This window comes from Alexandromys fortis, unplaced genomic scaffold (genome assembly GCF_014885135.2).
Source record: "Alexandromys fortis isolate MF-2015 unplaced genomic scaffold, M_Fortis_MF-2015_v1.1 scaffold_225, whole genome shotgun sequence".
Lineage (NCBI taxonomy): Eukaryota > Metazoa > Chordata > Mammalia > Rodentia > Cricetidae > Alexandromys > Alexandromys fortis.
The window spans coordinates 1098146-1121233 of record NW_026068119.1 but is presented as its reverse complement, the minus strand read 5'-3'; the positions used below and the strand labels follow the sequence as shown (position 1 = coordinate 1121233).

At 46.0% G+C, this 23088-nt stretch overlaps 1 protein-coding gene and 1 long non-coding RNA gene across 3 annotated transcripts; one reads left to right on the top strand and one right to left on the bottom strand.

The window, feature by feature from the left end:
- The first annotated feature begins 23 nt into the window (after positions 1-23).
- On the top strand, positions 24-15137 carry LOC126490271 (uncharacterized). The gene is made up of 3 exons (XR_007589139.1): positions 24-432; positions 1557-1622; positions 14474-15137. It is a non-coding gene; the product is annotated as an uncharacterized lncRNA (long non-coding RNA).
- A 127-nt stretch (positions 15138-15264) lies between these two features.
- Emd (emerin) lies at positions 15265-18080 on the bottom strand. 2 transcript variants are annotated; one of them, XM_050125086.1, is made up of 6 exons: positions 17758-18076; positions 17486-17593; positions 17272-17349; positions 16931-17064; positions 16109-16155; positions 15265-16026 (listed from the first exon to the last, which is right to left on the bottom strand). In XM_050125086.1, the coding sequence occupies exons 1-6, from the start codon at positions 17837-17839 to the stop codon at positions 15696-15698; spliced, it is 780 nt and encodes a 259-aa protein (XP_049981043.1). In that variant the 5' UTR covers positions 17840-18076; the 3' UTR covers positions 15265-15695. The 2 variants fall into 2 exon arrangements, with proteins under 2 accessions (XP_049981043.1, XP_049981044.1); XM_050125087.1 differs by lacking the exon at positions 16109-16155 and having other exon boundaries at positions 17758-18080.
- Between the last annotated feature and the right edge of the window lie 5008 nt (positions 18081-23088).

Below are 23088 nucleotides of genomic sequence, written 5' to 3'. Positions count from 1 at the left end.
AGAACGCGTTGGTGACTGGACACCGGAATTGGGAGCTGCGCGTTAGCGAATGGGGTTTCGACACATAGGCAAGAGAAACCAGCTTCCGTTTGGCCATTTTGGGCGGGGAGTCGTTCGCCGACTTTGCTGTAACTAATATTCTAAAAACATACTAAGACTTGAAAAAAGGAGTTTTTCTCAGTGAAACTGGGCTGTCATGCAGATGTTCTTTCTCTAGTTTATGGGACTGCAGATCATCACTGGTTCTGGTTTTCCTCAAGGCTACGGGAAACGGCGCAAAGCGCCAAGCTTAGGACTCTGTGTTCCTTTGTCAGCAGGGAGGTTGGAGCCGGAGACCCACCCACAACGCTTCTACCTACACCGAAGAGCCCACAAAGAGCACCATGATAGGTGCTTGGTTGCTCTCAAGAGGCCAACTAAAAGCCTCCGTAGGTAACTGCGGTCGTCATCGCTAATTGGGCTCCCCCCCCCCCCCACTCACTCTAAACTCTCAGGGAAGATAACTTATGTTCCCAAGGAGATTGTAAACTGTCTTTGACCATTACTTCCATTTAGAGGGCCTTGGGGCCATGCCCCAGTAGAGGCATCAGAACTCCTTTGCTGAAGGTTCCAAAAGAAAAAAAGTGTAGCACACCATTTCTTTCACTATGACGAGTTCAAGACGTACATTTGGGTGTGTCTAGGAGGATTGGCAGCTAACCACTGACTGCTTTCCCATACAAGGTTACTATCCAGGGAGACACCAGGAGAATACTGTTCTGACCCAGGAGCACATGACTGGCTATCAATCATTGAGACTCTGAGTTCCTGGCTCTAGTGTCACCTGGGGGGGGGGGGACACATGATAGGAACAGTAACTGTAAGAAAGCCATTGCCTTTTCTAGAAGTAAAGGTAGGTAAAGGAACTAGGAGCCTTCTGTCCCTACAGTTCTCAGTGCAGCTTTTGAGTACACAGGCCCAGCTTGTCCCAACATGTTTAGGAGTCCCAGCCCCAGCCCAGAACTAGTAGGTTTCCTTTGCCTCTCTCCAAAATTGCTTCCCTGAGTTCCTGTAGGCTTCTGCACAGTAGTCCATTCTCAAACATTGCCATCTATCCCCTGAAGACAGCTGTGTCCAGTCAGTCCTTTCCCTGATTGATATTTGTGCAGTTGTGGAGGTGACTGGTTCTTTAGCTGGAGGGGGATAAATGAGAATCTTTCTTTTTTTCCTTCCTTCCTTCCTTCCTTTCTCTCTCTTTTCTTTCTCTTTCTTTCTTTCTTTCTTTCTTTCTTTCTTTCTTTCTTTCTTTCTTTCTTTCTTTCTTTCTTTCTTCTTGAGATAGTTCTCACTATTTGTGGCCTTGGCTGGCCTGACCAAGCTGTCATTAAACTCACACAGCTACCAGCTTCTGCTTCCACAGTACTGGAATTAAAGGCATGTGCCACCACACCCTGACTGAACCTAGCATCTTACCACTGTAGGAAGAGACATCTCCCACAGTCACCTACAGGTAGTCGACCCTTTCCCTTTTCACTTGTCATTCTTCTCCAACTCCCTCTGGGCTTTCATTGTTTTAGGCTTACTCGGGATGGACTGACTGCCCTTTGCTGATTCCCAACTGCTGTGCGGCAAGTAACCTCAAGGTTAGTATCTTTTTAAAGATTTATTTATTATGTATACAGTGTTCTGGGCACCAGATCTCATTACAGATGGTTGTGAGCCATCATGTGGTTGCTGGGAATCGAACTCAGGACTCCAGAAGAGCAGTCAGTGCTCTTAACCTCTGAGCCATCTCTCCAGCCCTCAAGATTAGTGACTTCTACATGAATGGCACTTCTGTTCTCCAACACTTTGTTTATTTTTTGATTTATTTGTTTATTTTAAACATTTATGTATTTATTTTGGCTTTTTTTTTTTTTGTTTTGGTTTTTCAAGACAGGGTTTCTCTGTGGTTTTGGAGCCTGTCCTGGCACTAGCTCTTGTAGACCAGGCTGGTGAACTCACAGAGATCCGCCTGCCTCTGCCTCCCTAGTGCTGGGATTAAAGGCGTGCGCCACCACTGCTGGCCCTCTTATTTATTTGTTTATTTATTATGTATACAGTATTATATCTCCATGTATGCATGCAGGCCAGAAGAGGGCACCAGGTCTCATTCTAGATGGCTGTGAGCCACCATGTGGTTGTTGGGAATTGAACTTGGGTCCTCTGGAGGGGCAGGGAGTGCCCTTAACCTCTGAGCCATCGCTCCAGTCCTTAGTCTCTTTTTCAATTAAACATCTTTTGAGAAAAGATTTGTGTTACCCTGGCTGTCTTGAAGCTATGTATGTCAGGCTAGCCTCTATCTCACAGCATCCACCTGCCTATGTTTCCAGGGTGTTGGGATTGAAGGCGTGTGCCACTACACTCAGCCAGTTATTTTTCTGTGTATGAGTGTTTTACAGTATATATGTAAGCACACCACATGCATGTCTGAAGCTGCTCCTCCACTGATGTCTGCAGCCCTCATCCCTGCCCGGCAGCTGTCTTGTCTGTGGCCTCTGTGGATTATTCCCACAGTCACCTGCTGCTTGTCCCCTCTGCTCTTTTCCCACCCTGCCCCCTTGGCCTGGGCCAGCTCTCTAGAAGCCCAAGAGACTACTGGCCAGTTCTTGGTGGAGTACAGGTGCTGTGGCCCCCACTGCCGAGGGGCGCTCTACCGAAGGCATTGTCCCCCTTGCCTTATGGGGGTGGGGGGGAGTTGAGCAGAGTGTCTGGGCTGTCAGGCTGACTAAGGGAGGAGGAATGGTCAGCTGGGCCTGCCCCCTGCCTCGCCCTGCCCTGAGTCCAGCCTGAACTTGCAGTCTATGGGCCCTGCTTTCAGCTGGAGCCAATCAGCCCCTGGTCCCCTTCGTGGTGTCACTGGGTGGAAGGGAGGTCAGGCTGTGGAAGGCTATGGCCATGTGCCCTTGACCTCTTGGCTTCTCGTACCTGTTGGCCAACAGAGCCAGGGCATGGACTCTGTTGTGGTTAGGTATCGCCACCCCACTGCAGACTCTAGGCCATGCAGCCTGGCTGACTTGCAGAACCAGCTGAGGTGGACACAACTGTGCACCCTGCCTGCCTCTTCTGGTAGCCTGTGGGACCTCCTGTATTTATTTCCTGAGTGGCTGGGTCTGTCAAGAATGGTAGGCATTGGGGGCTGGAGAGATGGCTCAGCGGTTAAGAGCATTGCCTGCTCTTCCAAAGGTCCTGAGTTCAATTCCCAGCAACCACATGGTGGCTCACAACCATCTGTAATGAGGTCTGGTGCCCTCTTCTGGCCTGCAGGCATACAATCAGACAGAATACTGTATAAATAATAAATAAATAAATATTTAAAAAAAAGAATGGTAGGCATAGGACTGGAGAGACAGTCCAGCTGTGACTTGCTGTTCTTCCCCAAGACCCGGAATTGACTGGTTCCGAGCATCCATGTTATGGTGGCTCGTAACTATCTCTAGTTCCAGACACGGGCAATCAAATGCCCTCTTCTCGCTATTGTAGGCACCAAATCCATGCAGGCAGACACTTAATACACATAAAACAGTTAATTATTTTTAAAAGGATCCATTAAGGATGATAGGCATACTTGCAGGTGTCATATGCCTGGCTCCCGGCTGGGATGGAGCACCCATCTCTTTTCCTTTTGCCTCCCCGGCTAGGTATCTTCCAGTTCACTGCCTGGAGCCTCTCACCAGGTGTCCTCGGAAGCCAGTCCCATCCCCAGTCAGGCATCTTCTGCCCTGTCTACAGCCCCAGGTATCTCAGCCCCCTGTGTCTGATGTAGAGACATGGAGACGGGGACCCCTGCTTAACTCAATTCAGCCTTGGTGGTCAGTGGCTCCCCTGAGTAACTGCCAGGCCTTGGCTTGAGAAGAGGATGTAAAGGTGGGCCTGTGTAGGAAGAACTGGTGCCAGGACTGGTTAAGAGACTCTGTCTGGGTGATTAGGGAGCAGGGGTTGTTCCAGGATGCAGAGTCCTAGCTATGTAGCATGGATAGTATTGGTCTTAATAATAAAACCCTTAGTCAGATATAGGATTAATGCTGAAAGCTCAGAGAAGCAGAGCAGCCAGCCACTAGTTCTTACCTCTACTGAATCCTCAGACCAAAGGGGCGATCCTGTTCCTACAAGTACTCAGACTGAATGCCATCTCTATGAAACCTCAGACTGAATCCTGAGCTTCTGTCTCCTCCCGTCTTCTATTCCTTTCTCTGCCCAGCCATATCACTTCCTCCTTAGTGCTGGGATTAAAGGTGTGAGCCACCACCACTTGGCTGTTATTCTTTTAGACTAAGTCAATCTCTTGTTGCCCAGGGTGGCCTTGAACTCACAGAGCTCCATCTGCCTCCCAGTACTGGGATCAATGGTGTGCACCACCACTGCCCAGCCTCTATGGCTAACTAGTGTGACTAGCTCCACACTCTGATCCTCAGGCAAGCTTCATTTGTTACAGCACAAACAAAGTATCACCACATAGCTATGTAGAGGGGAAGCTGTGTCAACTGCCTGTTAGTGCTGTACCTCCTTGGACTTGCCTTTGATACCTCTCTTCCCCTGTCCAGGTGGGCAGCTTCTGGAGACTCCTAGAATGTTGGGCCCCCCTCTCTATCCTGGCTGTTTAACAATAATACCAATGGACGAAGGGAAGGAGTGTATCTAGTTGCATCTGCCTGCCCCTTGGGCAGTGCCTTCTGTGAACAGATATCCTCAGACCATGAAGCTAGTACTAGGTTTAGAAAGTCTGGATCCAGAGCCAGGTAGTGTTGGTACACGCCTTTAATCACAGCACTCTGGAGGCAGAGATAGGTGGATCTCTGTGAGTTCGAGACCAGCCTGGTCCACAAGAGCTAGTGCCAGGACAGGCTCCAAAGCCACAGAGAAACCCTGTCTCGAAACACCCCCCCTCCAAAAAAAAAGGTATGGATCCAGCATAAAAAGTAAGTAAAAAGTGATGATCTAGTCCCATTTTTGTCCTTTCTAAGTGTCCCATTGCCTGCCAACCATTGGGTTCTTTTCAGAAGAAATCCTGGTAACTCAGGATGTGGCACAATTTTTATTTATTTATTTTTTATTTTTATTTTTTTTGTGGCCCAATTTTTATAGTTCTTGTCTAGAAGACATAAAGCCCTGGACGCCATCCCCAGCACTTAATATTCTCAGTATTATGACACACATCTGTAGTCTCAGTACTTGAATATTGAATCAGGAAAAGCAGGAATTCTAGATCATTCTTGGCTATACAATGAGTTTGAGGCTAACTTGAGGTTCATGAGACCCTATCTAAAACAAATTAACAGATGCCAAATTGTCACTGTCTTGTAGGTGCTCTCCTAGCGCAGATTCTTCTGGTTTTGTCATGTAGAAGTCAGGTAGAACAACCCTTTGGCTAACCCTCTCTCTCTTTTTTTTTTTTTTTTTAAAAAAAGATTTATTTATTTATTTATTTAATTATTTATTATGTATTCAGTCAGTCAGTCAGTCAGTCAGTCAAGTATCCTGCCTGTAGGCCAGAAGAGGGCACCAGATCTCATTATAGGTGGTTGTAGCCACCATGTGGTTGCTGGGAATTGAACTCAGGACCTCTGGAAAAGTAGTCAGTGCTTTTAACCACTGAGCCATCTCTCCAGCCCGGCTAGCCCTCTCTTATATGTTCACTCTATCAGATGTACACTGTGCTTGCCTTGCTCTACAGTATACAGACCTTCCTGGATGTCTTCCCCCACTGTCAATTCTGCTATGTCCCCCACTAGCTGTTAGACTCTTCCCTGGTCATCAGGGTCTAGCACACAGTCATGGTGATTGTATACACATCGTACTTGCATAGGTTGTACTTTCATGGTCATAGAGGGAGAGAACTGGGAAGCTGATCAGTGTCTGGCACAGTCTCTTGTTGACACTTGAGCAACTACACCCTGCTGTCTCCTTCAGCTACTGGAGTCCTGAGAGTGGGGAGGGGTGTGTTTGTGTGTGTAGAAGTCTTAGATCCCTCAAAAGTCTTGACCACTGGTAAACTGAACCCTTGGAAACTTTTAGGGGTTAGAGTCACAGCTGCCACTCAGGTATTGGAGAGTGGGTTCTGGAGCTCTACAGAGCTGGCAGCCTTTATTTCACTTGGAGGTCTATAAAGTCATCACAAGTCGGTGGCCCAATGCTTAGTTCATGTCTGGGTACTCATGTGCTTTTCTGGGGCACCAGAACCCTTAAGATTCAATGAGGCATGGAGTTGGAACCTCATAGCTCGTAGAAGCCTTGGAAGCTGAGGACCAAAGTAAAATGAGAGGCCTCAGGAATTTGAGAGAAGCCCAGGCAGGTTGCTAGAGAGTCTTAAAGAAGGCTCAAAGTCCCCAGGAACCCTTTTTATTATTTTAATTTTTATGCACATAAATGTTTGCCTGCATATATATGCACTATGTACATGCCTAGTACCTGTGGAGGTCAGAAGAGACCATCAGATTCCCTGGAATGGAAGTAACAGATGGTTATGAGCAGCCATGTAGGTGCTGTGAACTGAACCCTGTTGTGGAATATTATTTTAAGATGTATTACATTTGTTTATACTGTGGAACATTTGTTTTAATGATGCAAAGATGTGTTGTATTCTTTTATGCTACATTTGTTTAACTCTGTGAAGCTGTGATTCTTTGCCCCTCTCAAACACCTGATAGGGGGTTGAAGCAATAGCTCAGCAGTTAAGTGTACTGGCTGCTCTTCCAGAGGACTGGGGTTCAGCACCCACATGGCAGCTCACAACTGTCTGTAACTCCAGTTTTAGGGGATCCAACACCCTCACACCAATGCACATAAAATAAAGAGAATAAATAGAAAGAGAACAACATTATAGGAAGTGGAGGAACAAGAAGAGAAGGAGAGGACTCCAGGGGCCAGTCACCCAGTTACATAGCAAGCCACGGAGTAAGAAGGAAAGAAAAGATATACAGAAATAGAGAAAATTAAAAACCCAGAGGCAAAAGATAGACAGGATAATTTAAGAAAAATCTGACTAGAAACAATCCAAGCTAAGGCTGGGCTTTTATAAGTAATAATAAGCTTCTATGTGTTTATTTGGGACCTGGATAGTGGGCCCCCCAAAAGAGCAAAGAGTTAAAGGGTAATAAAACAACCAACTACAGAACCCAGGTCCTTTGGAAGATTAGTCAGTGCTCTTAACCCCTGAGCCATTTTTTTTAGCCTCTGGGGACTTTCTATTAGATCCTTGGCCACGGATGAACCTAGGAACCCTTAAATTAATTAATGAGTGAATAAAAATTGGGAGAGTTTGACATATTAAGGTCACTCTTCCTTTTCATACTCAATGCCAGAAAATATGAAATTGACACATAGATACATACAGAGCTGTTATGCACGCCATACTTGCAACAGATTTGAGACCTGAGGTAGAGGGGGAACCTTTTGTTCCAAACCCTGACAATGTTCCCTATCCTTGGGCTTTTCAGAACCTAGATTCCTTCCTTGTGTGGTCCCTTCTCTCACCACTGACTGCCTCATAGCTTTGGGAGGCTAACCTTGATACAACCACAGGTCCCAGGTATTATACCCCATCTACTTCTGCCTGGTTCTAATCAAATCAGATGCAGTCCAATAGCTATCCCAAGCATGTAGTCCCTTCTCAGTGTTTTGTGTGAGCAGTTGATGAAGCAGGATGCTGTCATGTCCTTCGAAGGTGCTTTTGGGAATTGGTCTGCTTATTTTGACACCCCATGTACAGAATCCTTGACAAAACTTTTACATCCTTAGTACTGATCTATAAGTAAGCAGCATGTTCACCACCTACAATGGATCACCCAGCAGGTAGGGCCAGACTTCAACCTTTTGCACTGTAAGGAGCAGAAGGCAGTAACCTGGGTCATAGACAGCAGTGGTGAGGTGCTGGGGAAGCAGTCAGGTGGAAATGGTTTACGACAAACAAGAGAGATTTAGGCTATGAGTGGTAAAAATAGAAATATTTCATTCTTTCTTTCCCCTGACACAGGGTTTCTCTGTGCAGCCCTGGCTGTCCCAAAACTCTCTGTAGACCAGGCTGGCCTCATACTCAGAGATTCACCTGCCTCTGCTTCCTGAGTGCTATGATTAAAGGCATGAGCCACCACTGCCCAGCTCTGTTGTGGAATATTATTTTAACTATATAAAGATGTGTTACATTTGTATATGCTGTGGAATATTTAACTCTGTAAAGGTGTGTTGCATTTGTTTATGCTGCCTTTGTTAATGATATAAAGGTATATTTGTGCTGCATTTAATTATGTAAAGGTGTGTTGCTGTTTCACCTTTCCAACCTAAGGTACCTGATAGGTCTAATAAAAAGCTGAATGCCCAATAGTTAGGCAGAAGAGGGACAGGCAGGGCTGGTGGGCAGAGGGAATAAATAGGATAGGAGAGGAAAAAATGAGGGAAAAAGAGAGGGACCCACCAGGGCCAGAAGCCAGCTAGCTGTCAGCCAGCTAGACACGAGAAGCAGTGAAAATAAAACAGATAGATACAGGAAGAAAGAAAGAAAGAAAGAAAGAAAGAAAGAAAGAAAGAAAGAAAGAAAGAAAGAAAGAAAGAAAGAAAAGGTAAAAAGCTCCAAAGCATGCTGTGGGACAATGGTCTGTAACCTGTCAATTGTATTTTAATAAAATGCTGATTGGCCAGTAGGTAGGCAGGAAGTATATATAGGTGGGGTGACCAGGCAGGAAGTAGAGGTGAGAAGATGAGAACAGGCGAATTCTGGGAAGAGAAAGAGTCAGTCTGCAGTTATCACCGAGACACAGAGGAAGTCAGACACAGAGCAAGCAAAATGTGACTGCTTGCCGAAAAGGTACCAAGCCACATGGCTAACACAGACAAGAATAACAGGCTAATATAAGATGTAAGAAAGAGTTAATAAGAAGCATAAGGCCAAGCATTCATAACTAATAAGAAGTCTCCATGTCATGGTTTGGGAGCTGGTTGGTGGGTGGCCTAAAAGAAAACCTGATACACAGCTCATAGCTCATCCTTCTTGGGGGAAGCATTGCACAAGGGTCTCATTGAGTTGCCCAGTCTGGCCTCTACCTTGCCACCCCCATTTCCACATCTAGAATGCTAGGGTTGCATGCACCATACCACCATGTCTAGCTGGCTCATGTTTTTCTGCATCAGTTCTTTTTCTGAGACTGTCTCCTGAACACCTAGGCTGGACTAGGATTCACTAATATACCTGAGAATGACCTTGCAGTTCTGATTCTTATGACTTTATCTCTGGAATGTTGTGATCACCCTGTGAACCACTACACTAAGCTAATGTAGTGCTGGGGATCCAAACCAGGGCTTCATGCATACTAGGCAAGCACTCTACCAACTACATCCCCATCCTATGTTTATTTTTCCATAGCTAAGGACCAAATTTAGGTCCTTGTGCTTGCTTGGCAAGTGTTCTACCGCTGAGTGAAATCCCCAACCCCATACTTATTGTCTTAAAGAGAGATGGCTCAGAGGTTAAGAACACTGGTTTTTCTTAGAGTTCCTGAGTTCATTCCCAGTACACGAATGGTGAGTCACCACCATCTATAATTGAATCTGATACTCTCTTGTGACATGCAGACAGAGCACTCATATATAAAAGATACAGAAATAAACACACCTTTTTGAGACATTTTCCCTATGTAGCTCTAGCTGTCCTGAAACTCAATAAATATGTAGATCAGGCTAATATGGAACTCAGAGATCTGCCTGCCTCTGCCTCCTGAGTGCTGAGATTAAAGGTATGTGCCATCATGCTACTTTTTTTTTTTAAAAAATAAACACACTTTTTTTTAAAGTAAAGTATTTTTAAAATAAACACCACCGCCTGGCTAAATAAACACAGTTTTAACACTTGGGAGGCAGAGGCAGGTGGATCTATGTGAGTTCGAGACCAGCCTGGTCTACAAGAGCTAGTTCCAGGACAGGCTCCAAAACCACAGAGAAACCCTATATCGAAAAACCAAAGAAAAAAAAAGTCTTGGGGCTGGAGAGACAGTCCAGTGGTTAAGAGCACTGGCCGCTCTTCCAGAGGATCCTAGTTCAGTTCCCAGCACCCACATAGCAGTTCACAATTATCTGCAACTCCAGTTCCAGGAAATCCTACACTCTCACATAGATACATACAGGCAAAACACCAATGTACATAAAATAAAGATAAATTATTTTTAAAAAAGATTTATTTTTGTTTTATGTGTTTGTTTTGCCTGCATGGATGTATGTACACTGAGTGACTAAGGAGGTCAGAAGACGATGTCTAGTCCCCTGGAAATGCTGGGATTAAAATTGTACACCACTATACCCAGTTTTTAAATTATTTTTAACTAGTCTTGCTTTGTAGCTCTGGCTGGCCTGGAGCTCATTATATAGGGCCAGACAAATCTTGCACTTTTTTTTAAGGTTTTTTCAAGACACGGTTTCTCTCTCACAGAGATCTGTCTGCCTCTGCCCCCTTAGTGCTGGGACACCACCACCCAGCCTATATAGTTTGTGTGTGTGCATATCACATGCATGCAGATACCTATGGAGGCCATAAGAGAGTGACAGATACCCTGGTACTGGAGTTACAGGTGTTATGAGCTGTAAGATATGGATGTCGGAACTGAACCTGTCTTCATTTCTCCAGATCCCATATATTATTTTTTGAGGCAGTGTTTTACTATGTAGCCCTGCCTGGCCTTGAATTCAGGGAATCCCCTACCCATGCCTCTCCAGTACTGCGATTAAAAGTGTGTACCACCAAGATTGGCCCTATTATCATTTTAAAATGTTTATAATATATATACTTTTTTTTGAGACAAGGTTTCTATGTGTAGTTCTGTCCTGGAGTTCTGTAGATCAGGCTGGCCTTGAACTCAGATCTGCCTGCCTCTTCCTCCAGGGTGCTGGTATTAAAGTCATGCACCACCATTGCCTGGCTAAAAAATGTATTATTTATTTATGCATGTCTATGGACACACATGTGTCATGGCTTTCATGTGGAGGTCAGAGGACAACTTGCAAGAGTTTATTCTCATTGTTAGGATTGGTGGCGACTGTCCTTACATACTGTGCTATCCTCATACAGTATTTAAAAAAATTATGGCTAGGAATGGTTTGACTTCATGTCTATCTGTGTACTACATGCATGCCCGGTGCTGAAAGAAGTCAGAAGAGAACACTGGATTCCCTGGAACTTGACTTATAGTCAGTTGTCTGTGAGCCATCAATGGATGCTGGAAATATGAACCTGGGTCCTCTACAAAAGCAGCCAGTGCTGTTAACCACTGAGCAATCTCTCCAGCCCAGGAACAGGTGGTGAGGGTCATCCTGTGGCTCAAGACAGCTAAGATCCCAGGATGCATATGCAAATACTGTGTGGTTGCTATGCCAGATGAGAAGCTGGACAAGGAACAAGCCGGGCAAGAACTGAAGCCATGACCCCACCCTTGGCTGGACTTCTATTTCCTACTGCCCATGGGGAATTTGTGCTTGCCAGTGCACCTTCCTTCCCTGTTGGCAGCATGGAGCCAGGCATGCAGGGCAGTGAGTGACATTCTACTCTGGATTTTTTTAAGACATGGTTTCTTTGTGTAGCTCTGGCTGTCCTGGAATTTGTTTTGTAGACCAGGCTGGTTCTGAATTTAAATTTGCCTGCCTCTGCCTCCTGTGCTGGGATTAAAGGTGTACACCACCACTGCCTGGCTGTTTTTTAATTCAAATTTTATTGTGTGTTTACTGAGGTTGTCAGACTTTCACTGAAAGCACTTTTACCCTAAGTCATCTTGTCCACTTTTCTTTTTTCTGAAATAAGTTATTTTTTTAAATGTGAATTGGAGTTTTGCTTGCATGTTATATCTGTGTGAGGTGTTGATTCCCTGGAACTTGATTTACAGTTGTGAGCTGTCTTGTGGGTTCTGGGAATTGAACCCAGGTCCTCTGGAAGAGCAGCTAGTACTCCTAACTACTGAACCACCTCTCTAGCCCCCTCCCTGCTTTTGAGGAGGGTCTCATGTAGCCCAGACTGGCCTTGAACTCCTTATGCTGTTTTTACCTTCCAAGTCTTAGCATACCCATATTGGCTCATGCCTATAGTCCCAACACTCGAGAGGCAGAGGCAGGCAGATCCTTGAGTTCCAGGCCAGCCTGGTCTACTGGGAGCGTTCTAGGACAGCTAAGACTATACAGAGAAACCCTGTCTCAAAAACACCACCACCACCACCAAAATAAAAGACGAGAAAACAACAAATCTCAGCATGGAGAGGGGAGTTGGCCATACAATCCCACTCCTAGTTATGGATTGAATAAGAATTGAAATCTTCTAGGAGAGGGAGACAGTTTTGCCTAAATTGGAAGACATTCAAGAATATTTGAGCAGCATAAATTGACCTGGAAGGTTTTCTTTCTTTTTCTTTCCTCCCTCCCTCCTTCCTTTCTTGTTTTTCCAAGACAGGGTTTTTCTGTAGCTATGGAGCCTGTCCTGGAACTAGTTCTTGTAGACCAGGCTGGCCTTGAACTCACAGAGGTCCGCCAGCCTCTGCCTCCCAAGTGCTTAGATTAAAGGTGTGTGCCACCACGGCCCAGCCTTGGAAGGTTTTTAAGACTAAGTTGGGTGGGTAGGGAAGGGGGGCGGATATGAGAAGAGTTGGGGGGAAGGGGAAAGAATGAGTAAAACACGTGAAGCACAAAACTGAAAAAAATAAGATATGGTTGGTTAAATAAGATCTGTATAGCAGGGTGGTGGTGGTGGTACATGCTTTTAATCCCGGCATTTGGGAGACAGACAGTGTTCAAGGCCAGCCTTATCTACAGTGAGTTCCAGGACAGGCTCTAAAGCCTGTGAAGAAACCCTGCCTCACAAAAAAAAGACTTATATAATGAAAACTCCACTTGACATGAGAGTGTGGATGAGGGAAAATTCACAAGGTCCCATCCATAGGTGAACAACTATAGGCAATCAATGTCTGCTAAGAGAAGGAAAATCAGTTTTCTTCAGGTACAAGCTTCCTGATAGGTTTTTCTTTTTCTTTGATAGGTTTACCAATCACAAGTGGTGTCTTAGTTAGGGTTTCTGTTGCTGCAACTTAACACCATGACCAAAAAGCAAGTTGGGGAGGAGTTTATTTAGCTTACACTTTCACATTGCTGTTCAACACCAAAGGAAGTTAGGACAGGAACTCAAGCAAGGCAGTATTCTGGAGGCAGGAGCTGATTGATGCAGAGGCCATGGAGGGATGCTGGTTACTGGCTTGGTCAACCCGTTTTTTTCTTTTTTTGGTTTTTTCGAGACAGGGTTTCTCTGGTATCTATGGCTGTCCTGGAACTCACAGAAATCTGCCTCCCCGATTGCTGGGATTAAAGACATGAGCCACCACCACCTGGCTTCAACCTATTTTCTTTCTTTTTTTTTTTTTCTGAAGCTGAGAACCGAACCCAGGGCCTTGCGCCTTGCTAGGCAAGCGCTCTACCACTGAGCTAAATCCTCAACCCCATTCAACCTATTTTCTTATAGAATCCATGACACTCAGGAATAGCCCACCTACCATGGGCTGGGCCCTCCTCCATTGATAACTGAGAAAATGCCTTACAGCTGGATCTCATGGTGGCAATCCTCAACTGTCTAATTGCTTTAGCTTGTGTCATGTTGACATTAAACCAGCCAGTATAAGTGGTCAGCCCTAAATGAACATACAAGCAACTCTAAATGGGTTAGATAGAGGTTACCTGGGGGAGAAAATGGTAAAAATGTTCTATAAATGTACAAAACTTCTCAATTAGTAAAAATGTTAAGCCAGGCAGTGGTGGTACATACCTTTAATTCCAACACTCAGGAGGCAGAGGCAGATGGATCTTTAAGTTTGAAGCCAGCCGGATCTATAGTAAAAGTTCCAAGACAGCCAGGGCTACACAGAAACCATGTCTTGAGCCGGGCGGTGGTGGCGCACCCTTTAATCCCAGCACTCGCGAGGCAGAGGCAGGAGAATCTCTGTGAGTTTGAGACCAGCCTGGTCTACAAGAACTAGTTCCAGGACTGGCTCCAAAGCTGCTGAAAAACCCTGTCTCGAAAAACCAAAAGAAAAAAAAAAAGATATAGAAACCCTGTCTTGAAAAACAGTACAAAAAAATTGTATTAACAAAAGAGAGAGATGACAGGACAAATGAACTTTTAAAAATGCCAGAATCTTGGGTTTCTGGTTGATTTTTATTTTTTTAAATAATTATTTTATTTTGTTCTTAGATTTATTATGTATACAGTGGTCTGCCCATATGTATCCTTGCAGGCCAGAAGAGGGCACCAGATCTCATTCCGGATGGTTGTGAGCCACCATATGGTTGCTGGGAATTGAACTTAGGACCTCTGGAAGAATAGTCAGTGCTCTTAACCTCTGAGCCATCTCTCCAGCCCCTTATTTTTTAAATACTAAAAAGAAAATACATGCATGACTTTTGCTCTCATCTGTCTGTACATAACATGTATGTCTTTTACCCACAGAAATCAGAAGAGGGTATCAGCTCCCTGGGAACTAGAGTCACAGTTTGTGAACCACCATGCAAATGCTGGGAATTGAACCTGCATCCTTAGGAAGAGCAACCAGTGCTCTTAACCACTAAGCATTATCTCTGCAGCCCAGGATTTGATTTTTTTTTTTAAATTTTCATTTTGAGATTCTGTTCTCAAACTGTGATATGTGGATCCGGGTAGCCTTGAATTCAAAGAGATCCTCCTGTCTCTGCCTCCCAAATGTGTACCACTATCCCTGGATAAAAACTTTTTAATATTATGTTATATCTAGCACAGAAAACCTGGAAACTGAGCAAGAATAAACAGGCAAAGAATTAGGATACTCACAGGAACACTGTAGTCTTGAATTTACCCCCATGTCATTAAATGACCATCAATCCCAGGGGCTGAGTAACAATCCACTGGCAAGATGCCTTATTTCTTTTCTAACCTTGTAGCCTCAGATATTGGCATGAACCTCTCCTGGGTAAAATGCCTGTGTGTATCATCATACATGCAGTTTTGCCTACATTTACCATGGGCACATTTGGTTACATGGGAGTTATTTCTGTAAGTAGTTATAAGTGCTTCAGGGAGTGAGCTCAGAAATAAAACCCAAAACCAAACCAGACTTTTATCTTTGGGTAGCATTTGGTCCCTTCCACAAGACCAAAGTAAAATGCACAACCAAAGGGAAAAGCCATAGTGTTCTTCGAGATCTATGATGAAACACCTGTACCATGGCTGCCCAGCTCCCATCCCAGTAGGAAGAGCCAACAAAGTAAAAATAAAAGTGTCTTTTTTTTATTTTATTTTTTTTTATTGTGTCCACGAAAACAAAGCCAGGGTGGCTTTGGTTAACACACCCTGAAAAGGTGACAACAAACAGGCATGCATAACAACTACCACTGCCACGACCAACTTTTCCTCTAAAGAATTGAAGTCTTATCTCCCAGAGCCCTAAGGGTCAGAGGCCATAGGGCTAGGAAGCTCCAGAGGAAGGTACCTGTGGGCCCACTGGGCTGTGGAAGGACTGCATTTGCTGCTTCCTAGGCAGGAGGAGGTGGGAGATAAGCACTGCGCTAGGCTAGGTCCTGAACCCCTTAACTAGAAGACACAAAAAGCCCCCACCCACCCCACCCCCAGCAAACACTGCTAAGGCAATTAGCCAAAACTTGTTTGTTAAGTAAGAGCTTCTCTGAAACCAATACCCTCAGGGATCCATCCAGAAAGGGTTGCCTTCTTCAGCTTGTATGGAGTAGTAAACAAAGAGCAGAAAAGCAGCAAAGACCAGGAAGAGCAATAGCTGACCCCAGAGTGGAACGTGGCGATCCTGGCCCAAAGCAGCAACAGGGGCCTGCTTTTCTGGCCTGATGGCACGTCGGGCAAGCCACGAAGTGGGAGAAGATGAAGAGGAGGACACAGAAGAGGTGGAGGATGTAGGATAATAGGATAAGCCCAGGGAGCTCCTGGAGACATTGGAAATGGGACGGTAGTGTGCGATGCTTTGGTAGGCACTGTCTCGGCCATAGATGGGGCGTTCCCTGTGGCAAAAGAAGGGAACAGGTGGGCAGGAGAGCCTGAGTCCCAAATCTGTCCCTGTCCCAATGTGTATTCACTACTCACCTATCCTTGCCCTCCTCTTCTGAAGAAGAGAAAATATCATCACGCACCTATAGGACAGTAGAGGTTAGGATCTGGGAGAAGGGTGTTTTCCCACAAATGTCTCTGGCCACCCTAGAAGCCAGACCATTGCCCCCTTTCTTTAAAATCATTCTGGTGGGTCTGTGACCTTTTTATCTGTGGGACCTTGCCACTCAGTGACTATCTCTGTCAACTCTGTCCTTTTATTCCCCAATAGTCTCGATCCCAGACTAGAGTGCAGGGAATGCTAGCTACATGTACTCTGATCAAAAAAGTTTGTAAACTGCCTGATGAGTGCCTCCAGCTCTAGGAGGAACCCAACACCTTTGGCCTTTGCATGCACCAGCACTCATGTAGACTACCACAGACATATAAATGTAACAAAGTAATTTTTTGGTGTTTTGAGACAAGAGTTTCTCTGTGTAGCCCTGGCTGATCTGGAACCTGCGCTGTAGACCAGGCTGGCCTCAAGCTCAGAGATCCACCTGCCTCTGCCTCTCAAATGCTGGGATTAAAGGTGTGCACTACCACTGCCCAGCAAAGTAATTAAATCTTAAACAGTTTGTGTACTGGTGGAGATGGAACCATAGGTAAGTGGTACTCCACTGAGCTTCATGTCCACCCCCAAATCAATAGTTTTGAAGGCCCCAAAGTAGAACTTTTGACCCAACAGCTATATGCCGACCCTAGCTCTGTTTAAAGGCTTAAGGACCACTCTCTGCACCTAATATTTCCTTGGACTTTTCCAGACCTAGCTAGGATCCCCCTCAGACTACACCCAGGTATGCTTGCCAGCCAACTCACCTGGTGATGAAAGGCGTGAGTATCTGCCAGTGAGGTCCCCGGCTGGCGGAAGCTCTTGGACATGCCCACAGACTCGGGCTCCCCATATGTCCTGGTAGTCAAGTAACTCTCCTCATAGTAGTCGTCATTATAGTCTTGGGAAGGAAAACAGTGGTAGAGGAGAAAGTGGTGTCCCTTACCTGGCCTCATAGCCCCAAATTCTGTGTATGTGCCGTCCTAGTTTCTCCACTCTAAAGCCACTGAGAACTAGTACGAGGGAGTGAAGTCTGACGATTTTTAATGTGCCCAAATCCCTGAAGTACGGGGTAAACACATCAGTGCCCACCCCACACCTGTCTTACCCTTGCTCTGGTAAAGTAAGGCGTCCTCTTTTTTGGGCAGATCGTACATGTCTGAGTCCACTGAAGCTGAATCCAAGTCTGCATTAAGGGGGAGGTACAGACCATTAGCTCTCCAGGCTTCCCCCTACTTCCTCCGTTGCTTCAGCCACACCCTCCCTTCCCAAGCCTTGTGCCCCCCAAGCAGCTCAACGGGGCTCTGCGGCGGGGGCCTCACCTGAGAATCGATAGGAGAATGAAGATGATGATGAGTTGGGGGGCGAGAGCCTCCGTCTCTGTGTCTCATACTCAAAGATTTTCTTTTCGTAGAGCTTGCGAGTGGAGCCTGGCCAGACACAAGGTGTGAGGCGGTCAGGGGGTGCGAGCCGAGCACCCCGAGAGCGCCGGGATATACGGGGAGGGGACGAGGAGGTGGGGAAAAACGCTCTGGGAGGAGCACAGGAAAGCGGGGCCTAGGAGAGGTTCTGCGCGCCACCGGCTGCCGCATACCCACGATAGGCCCATGCGGGATGTTGTACTGGCGTAGGACGGCGGCCAGCTCCGTGTCGGACAAAACCGCATAGTCGTCCATGGCAGACACGACCGGAACTGGGAGACGGTGTCGAACGTAGGGGGCAGCCCAGGCCTACGAACACAGCCCAAAAAGACAGCTCCCTGCGTGGTAGAGGAAGCGCCAGTGCCTCAGAAGCGACTGTGGTCGCGTCACGCCTCCGTCACATTTGCGTCACAGTCGCGACTACGCGGATTGCGCGCGCTGCTCAAGGCAGAATCAAACCCGCCAGAATGGCCGGTACAAACCGGTCTGGCAGAGGGAACAGGCGGGGCTGGCGAGAGGAAACATCACACTTGTGTGGGATTGGCTAGAACAGGAAGTGGGCGGGGCCTGTCGGAGAGCCCGAGGGGCAACTAAGGAGAGTAGCTCTGGGAACCCGGCTGCTGAGGGGCGGGGTTAGATGTCGTCATTAGAGCATGTGTTAGAGCTAGACCTACTAGGGGAGTGGGAAGTGCTTGTTCCCAGCTGGCCAAAACCAGCCTGTGGTTGGGGGACTGTGGGATCTCACATGCCTTTATCACTGATTTTGTTCCCCAGTGCTCTAGCGCCTAAGGTCCTCAGCTGCAGTCTGGTCCACAGCAATGCGAAGAGTCCAATCCTAAGAGCGAACCCTTCCAGAGCGCCTGGTGATGCTGCGAGCTCTTTGTGTTATGCGCACTAGTGCCGAGAAATGGCTGCCATTCAGTGCTCTCATCACCTAACTTAGCCACCCGCAGACCCCTGGTCCACCCCACCTGTCTCCGCTGGTCTTTCCAGTCTCCATGGTCCTGGCCTGCGCATCTGCACCAGCCCATTCCCACCTTCTTCTTTTATGGCCCCTAGTTCCATCCGGAAGGAAATGGGGCAAACAGCTGAGCCAGGAGGCTGCCAGCACTGCAGGACCAAGCAGTCTTCCAAAGGCCCAGGGCATGCCAATGGGCAAAATCCGAGGGCACCCGCCTTTGTGATGCCTCTAGCCCGGCACACCTCGTACCTGCCTAACCCACAATTCCATCCTCCTGGGGCCCTGAGGAATTCTGGAGGAGAGTTCTTGAGTGGCAGAGTAGAATAACCCCCAAAGTTTGGTATGACCTTGGAGGCCATCAGGGTACAAACCATGGGAATGGGCTAAGGAATCTTACTAAGGATCTGTATCATACAAAGGTTGTCTCGAGACTGACCATGACCATTATATTCTATACAAAGTCATCTGGGACTAGGTTGCCTACCCCTTCTTAGGCAGACCTAGAAGGAAGGGTACATGCAGAAAAGGTGCCTGGGCTGCCTGATCACTTAAATCAGTGGTTCTCAACTTTCCTAATGCTGAAACCCTTTTGTTAGTATTCAGACATCTGTCCTGGCCTGCCCTTGGGGTCCTGACATGAGACATACTCAGCTGCAGCCACTAAAAGCACCTCCTGTGCACATTTGCTACATCCCCCCCCTTTGGTTTTTCAGGACAGGGTGTTTTCTGTACCTTTAACACCTGGAACTAGCTCTTGTAGACCAGGCTGGCCTCGAACTCACAGAGATCCGCCTGCCTCTTCCTCCCAAGTGCTTGGATTAAAGGCGTGTGCCACCACCACCGCCTGTTGCTACATTCCCTTTTAAAAGGTGGGCCTTGCCCACCTCCCTTCTCTTTCTGTTTCTTCCTCTCCCTCTTTCTTTTTCCTCCCACGACTCTTGTCCCCAGGGACTGGTCTCTGCCACCCTCTCTGTTCCCTTCTCAGTCCCCCTTTTTACCCTTTCTCTGTCCTCTTCCTATAAACCTCCCATGTGAACCCATAGTATGGGTTCTCTTCTTGGCATTTTAAAATAAATTAGAACACCTTTAATACAGTTCCTCATGTTGTGGTGACTCCCCACAACCATAAAATTATTTTCACAGCTGCTTCCTATCTGTAATTTTGCTACTGTTACGAATCATTTTTTTAAATATTTATTTATTTTATTTATTATGTATACAATGTTCTGTCTGTGTGTATGCCTGCAGGCCAGAAGAGGGCACCATATCTCATTACAGATGGTTGTGAGCCACCATGTGGTTGCTGGGAATTGAACTCAGGACCCTTGGAAGAGCAGGCAATGCTCTTAACCACTGAACCATCTCTCCAGCCTGAATCTTTTTTTTTTTTTTTGATTTTTTTCGAGACAGGGTTTCTCCGTAGCTTTTTGGTTCCTGTCCTGGAACTAGCTCTTGTAGACCAGGTTGGTCTCGAACTCACAGAGATCTGCCTGTCTGTGCCTCCCAAGTGCTGGGATTAAAGGCGTGTGCCACCACCGCCCGGCTTGTTATGAATCTTAATGTAAACATTTTCGGAGATAGGGGTTTGTTAAAGGGGTCAAGACCCACATGTTGAGAACCACTGTCTTAAATAGTAGTGATAGAGAGTACTCTGGTGAGTTCTAGACTGGCTTGATGGCACTTTGGTGAAGGTCACAGGCCAATTCTTTATGGGATTTTAAGATAGGTAATGGTGAGGAGATGGAGCCCCATTTTGACCACATAAAATGTCGTTAATGAAGTAGAGTTGCTCTTGGATGGAGCTAAAAGACAGTGCCCTCCTCTGTCCCTGGAAATGGAGCTGTATGAATCCCTGGAAAAGATACTATTTTAGGGAGAGACAGGAGTGTGTGTGAGAGACATTCTGCCCATTCAGAGGCTGCTTCATGAATTTTTTTTTTTTTAGTTTTGGCAAAATCAGATTTCCCAGCACCCCCCCCCCACCCCGTGCTGGCCCCTCTCCCAGAGGCCTCTGCATACAGAGTGATTGCTCAGTACTCCCCTATGCCCCCCCATACAGAATCAAGCTGCTTCCTTATGAGGTCAAGGAATTTTAGGTTTGCCTTCTCCCTAAGGAGCACCCTCTGCACCTGCCTCAGCATTCTGCCTCTTAATCCCCCCACTACCCTACTATAAAATCCAATCACAGATGTTACCAGGAAACTGAACTGTGGTTTTCTTGCACACACCTGGAGCTTAAGTCTAGCCCCTTTGCAGTGTAGCTCCCTTCTCTGTCATTCAGCAGAAGAATCAAGACCCCAGAGTCGAAAGAGGCTTTTGCAATAGTCCCGAGTTGAGTGATTCATGTAAATAGTTTCCCCAAGAAGTACCTCAGTCAGAATTTGTCAGAGGGACTAGAAGGATGTGTGCAAGGCATTCTGTGAGTATCTGGAAAGTTCTTCCTGGGAAGGAGTAGCCATTGGCAGGTGTGGCTAATGAGGGAAAATCTTGCAAGTGGCCTATTCTAAGAATAAGAAAATTATTGGTCCTGAAATCCCACTCAGCACTTAGGATTCTGATGTTTGAGAATTGAAAGTTCAAGGCCTGCCTGAGCTACAGGGTGAATTCAAAGCCACCTAGGTAACATAATAACACCCTGTCTCAAAACCAAAAGAAAGCTGGGGAGCTGGACAGTGGTGGCTCACGCCTTTAATCCCAGCACTCGGGAGGCAGAGGCAGGTGGATCTCTGTGAGTTCGAGGCCAGCCTGGTCTACAAGAGCTAGTTCCAGGACAGCTAGGACTGTTACACAGAGAAACCGTGTCTCAAAAAAAAAAAAAAAAAAAAGAATGGGAGCTTGGGATGTAGTTATCTTGATAGTAGATTACTTGGCTAGCGTGCATTAAATTCTGGGTTCAATCTGGACCCCACCCTTATTGTAAAGAAAAGATTACATGAAAACATTTATTTAACACAGGAAAAAATGTTTATTTGTTTCCTTTTTGTTTGTTTTTCAAGACAGGGTTTCTCTGTGGCTTTGGAGTCTGTCCTGGAACTAGCTCATGTAGACCAGTCTGGCCTCGAACTCACAAAGATCTGCCTGCTTCTGCCTCCCGAGTGCTGGAATTAAAGGTGTGTGCACCACTGCCCAGCTTGTTTTGTTTTTTTGAGACAGGGTTTCTCTGTGTATTCACCACTGACCAGCAAGAAAATTGAATGTGTGTGCACTGGTAGGGACAGTAAAGAGAGTTTAAATGTGGTGTGTGTGTGTGTGTGTGAAATGCAGCTACACACTCACTACCTCCCCCATGCACCTTCCATCTACCTATCCAGTGATCTGATTACCATGCATGTGGGAAAAAGGGTTTCTCTCTGGAAAAGAAATTTTTGAACCTGAAATCAAGCCACTAATTTAGCATATGATGATAATCCATTGGCTTCCCTAGCAGAGGTCTCCTGCTGGACAAGTACAGTGAGAGACCTTGGTCCTATTAAGAGTCCAGAATGTAGGGGCTGGAGAGATGGCTCAGAGGTTAAGAGCACTGACTGCTCTTCTTGAGGACCGAAGTTCAAATCCCAGCGCCCACATGGCAGCTCACAACTGTCTGAAAATCCAGTTCTAGGGGATCTGACACCTTCACACCAATGCACATAAAAATAAAGCTAAATAAATCATAAAAAAGAGTCCAGAATGTGAAATGTCATTGCCAGTAGAGCCAGCAAAGGTAGCAATGGATGCATCATAGTTGAAGGGCGCCCCAGCACTTTGCTATTCAAGTTAAACTATAGATTACTGAATTGACTTCGCAGATGTGATCAAACTCTCTCCCTCACTGTTCTTTCCTATTCCTTCCTTCCTCCCTTTCTCTTCTTTCCTCCCTTCTATCTTTTTCTTCTTCCCTTTTATCTTATTATGTAGTATATGCAACCTTCTCTTTTTGATAATATAGAGTAGGAAAACAAATCAATTAGGCCTGTTATTTCAGCACTTGGAAGGCAGAAATAGGGGGATTGCCACTTTAAAGCCCAGTCTGGGTGCTACATAGTGATTTCCAGATCAGCCTGAGCTACAGAGTGAGACTTAGTCTACACACACACACACACACACACACACACACACACACACCAGAATATATTATAGGTGGTAAGGAAATTTTCATTTGCAACATCTATTTCAATTTCGTGTGTATGTGTACACACTGGCATGATACAAATGTATCTCATATTGGGGTTGCAGGCAAAATGGTAAAACAAAATGTTTAAAAAATGACATCATTGCTTTAATGTATCTTTTCCCTAGAAAGTGACATTTGAGTTGAATCTAAAACTACCAGGAAATGGGCACATAGAAGAGGCAGAGAAAGCTTGACAATATTAGGTAATGGCTATGCCCACCAAGTTCACATATACTTGACACTTTGTACCACACTGCACACTCCCAGGCTTTGAGACTGCACCTGATTGCTTTAAGAATTCAATGTATTTCTACTGTTTGCTCCTATGCAACATCTGTACCTAGAACAGACCAAATCAATGATAGTTGGGGGTGGGGCGGAGCTGTTCAT